Source organism: Cervus canadensis, chromosome X (genome assembly GCF_019320065.1).
Source record: "Cervus canadensis isolate Bull #8, Minnesota chromosome X, ASM1932006v1, whole genome shotgun sequence".
NCBI lineage: Eukaryota > Metazoa > Chordata > Mammalia > Artiodactyla > Cervidae > Cervus > Cervus canadensis.
Window position 1 is genome coordinate 50,610,537 of NC_057419.1, and position 3,326 is coordinate 50,613,862.

The following is a 3,326-nucleotide window of genomic DNA, read 5'->3' on the forward strand; positions in this document are numbered from 1 at the left end:
CACAATCTAAAAGCATTATTTTTAAAGCTATATTTCTGGAAAGAAAGTACAAAATGATTAACATTGGTAGGCCACAGGGAAGAGAACTGGGGAGTAGAGGTGAGAGTAAGATGTTTCAGTGCCTACTCTTTCACACACCTGAATTTCAACATTTATCAATGTGTCATCTCTCCAAAAAGTTTAAATTAAAAGTTAAGATAAAGGGGGGAACGTTTTTATTTGCTCTGAGCTCTATGGGATGGTGGGGGTGAGAAAAGGAAAAGAATATTAGATACTGGAGTGATTAAGGGCCCAATTTTATGGAACAGGTGAAGCCTGTATCTAAATAGAGCCTTAAATAATCAATAGCTTAGACACAGAGAGAAATTTCCTATGTAGGAAGCTTTAAGAAAACTGGAGTTAAACATGAGTTGTGGAAGATATACAGATATACGTTTGAGTTGGCAATAAGGGACCTGCTGTCATTAAGAAGAAAGTTTAATTATCATGTGCTACATAATAGGTAGTAACTGCTATTTTATTTCATAACGCTAGTACAAGATAAATGTCATGGTTTAGGTAATGAAATCTGTCAGTAGCACCTAAAATGAACTTGTCAAAAAACGGAATTAGCTATCCCATTAAGAACAGAATAATCCAACCAGAATACAATATGGACTTGTTTTGTGGTGACATAGATGGGACTTAAAGGGGGGGGGGGGATTTAAATAACACTTTCAAAAAGAGAAAAAAAGAGGAATTGCAGAGTGAAGAATATTGGAGAACAATATCTGCTTTGGGCAATGATGATTCCAGTTAATATATTGAGAATGAAGGAAGTGCACAGCTGTGAGAAATGTCGCTCTACACAGGTAAATTTTGGTACTAAGGTACAGTCCTAGTGCAAGGACTAAAGGGATCACTATATGAGTCAGTAGAATGGGAAAATAAAACGTGTTCAGAATGGATGGAAGATTCCCTTAAGGAAGGGAAGAGCAGAGGACAGTAGACAGAGCCCTTCGGCTAGAGGGAATGGAAAGGGAAAAGTTTGTAAAAAGAAAACAAGGTACTCACCAACAAGGAAAACACAAAATATCTACAGATACAAATGCATAGAACAATAAGAACAAACACTTCACAGAATGGAATCCCACGTGGATAACAGATACCATTAACATTCAAAGTAGCTGATTATAAGAGAAATTGAAACACCACAAAGTTAGCAGCTGAGGATGAGGTATAGGGTGATGAGCAAGAGTATAGGATCTGATGTCAGAGCTGACATATGTAAAACAAAATGAGGTTGGTGTTAGATGACATTGAGAAGCTGGAGAGGAAATGGAAAGGGATTGGCAGGAGCAAGGGCAGAATTGGTTCTTTGCAAGGAAGCAGATCCATGAAATCCAAATACATGAGGTCAAAAGCTATGGTGGTGGTGGGGGGGACAGGTCAAAAACAGCACAAAACAGTAGGGAAGGGAAAAAATAACTAAGAAAGCAAGGTCCTGAGACGGTAGTGTGGCATATGGTCTAGACTACAGGGCTGGGGGGAGAAGGGCAGAATACTCTCCTGCCAGAAAGCCAAAGAAGACAATGGGTACTGGCAAGGGTCATACTAGGAGATGGCATTTAAGTATTAAAGGGGCTTCTGTCAACTCTACCTAAGCAGCTCTAAAAGTTCAGAGACTTTTTTTTCAACAGAAACAGTTTTTTTCCCCAATTTTTTTTATTAGGTGGAGGCTAATTACTTTACAAAAGTGTAGTGCATTTTGCCATACATTGACATGAATCAGCCATGGATTTACATGTGTTCCCCATCCTAAACCCACCACCCACCTCCCTCCCCATATAGTTTTTAATGAATCTGTAAATTATAAAGCTCTCATTTCCAAATAAAAACAAATTCCAGATCATGGAGATGTTTATAGTGACTAGTTTATCTAAACATATATACAGGTTCAGTTGTAAGATGTTAACTAAAATTCTGTGACAAATATGCTTTTCCTTAAATACCAAGAATATTAGAGAATTAATGCAGAGTCCTGAGGATAATCCAGTAGTCACTAAGATTTTCTTCAGTCTTCACTTAAGAGGCTGTTATTTCTAGCACAGGTAAGCAGGCACAGTCTTTCATATGATCAAACACTGGAATCTTCGATTGCTACCATCAAAGCAGACTTGCAAACAAGTAGCCAATCACCTTTAGAATGTGTTAAGTGAACAACTTGCAAACCCCAGGGATGGATAAACCCTCAGAATGCATTAACAACCATAGCAACTGCAACGAGACCTCTCAAAGCAGTCTAGTTCAAAATAAAGATTTTAAAGAAAATTGGCATAGGCACAATTTCCCCACCCATTTGTGTCTGTGTGAAGCATTTAGTGAACTTTTCCACTCGAAAAAGTGAAACAGAACACCAGATACCATGGTTCACTAACTACAGAGCCTTCAACTCAGGAGAGACTATCTGTGCTGACCAGAGCCAGTTTATAGGGAAATGAATTTGGTGCTCCAGTCTTCTGCTCTGCGTCCTCTGTTCCTTGATTCATGCCTTGGAACCTTTGGCTTCACTTTTGGTTTCCTCAGATTGATTGCCTGGGGGGGCCGGGGGTTGGGCCTGCTGACCCTGCCCACTTGAAGAGGCAGCCTGCTGTTCTGCTTTCTGCTTTAACACTACCCAGTCAAATGCATAGTCATATTGGTAATTCAGGGTCCTGAAAAGAAGGCGGAATAGCCGCCTCAGATATCTGTAATCCGGGGCTTCCTCAAAGGACAGCCCACAACAATACTTTAAATACATGGCAAATTGTATAGGAAAGCCGTCACATAAAACATCAACGGATGTAGTCGTCTTCATTTCTCTAATCTTTTCAAATGTTTCCTTCGTTGTTGCAGCCTGTAATCCTTGCCATGGCAGGCTGGCTCTATTAAAATACATCAAAACATATCCTAATGATTCCATGTCATCTCGGCGACTCTGTCGACCAAGATGTGCAGTGATGCTAGCATAGAGAGGCGTGCCAGTGAGACTTTTACCCTTTTTGTACCGTATGTGTTGCCCCGTCCTGGGGTCTCTGTACTTCTTGGCCAAACCAAAATCGATAAGGAATAACTGCTTCCACTGCTGCCCAGTACCCATTAGGAAGTTTTCTGGTTTAATGTCTCTGTGTATCAGATTGTGTGTATGCACATATTCGAGTCTACTGATCATCTGATCAGCTAACATAAGTATAGTTTTCATAGTGAACTTTCTTGAACAGAAATTGAAGAGGTCTTCAAGGCTGGGTCCCAGAAGATCCATGACGAGCACATTAGAGTCCGCTTCCTGACCAAACCACCGTATCTGG

General features: G+C 40.2%; 1 protein-coding gene across 1 annotated transcript; it reads right to left on the reverse strand.

The window, feature by feature from the left end:
• Positions 1 to 2,524: 2,524 nt before the first annotated feature.
• On the reverse strand, positions 2,525 to 3,319 carry LOC122435544 (casein kinase I-like). The gene has a single exon (XM_043459730.1). It carries the CDS (start codon positions 3,278 to 3,280, stop codon positions 2,525 to 2,527), a length of 756 nt encoding a protein of 251 aa, XP_043315665.1. The 5' UTR covers positions 3,281 to 3,319.
• Positions 3,320 to 3,326: the final 7 nt, after the last annotated feature.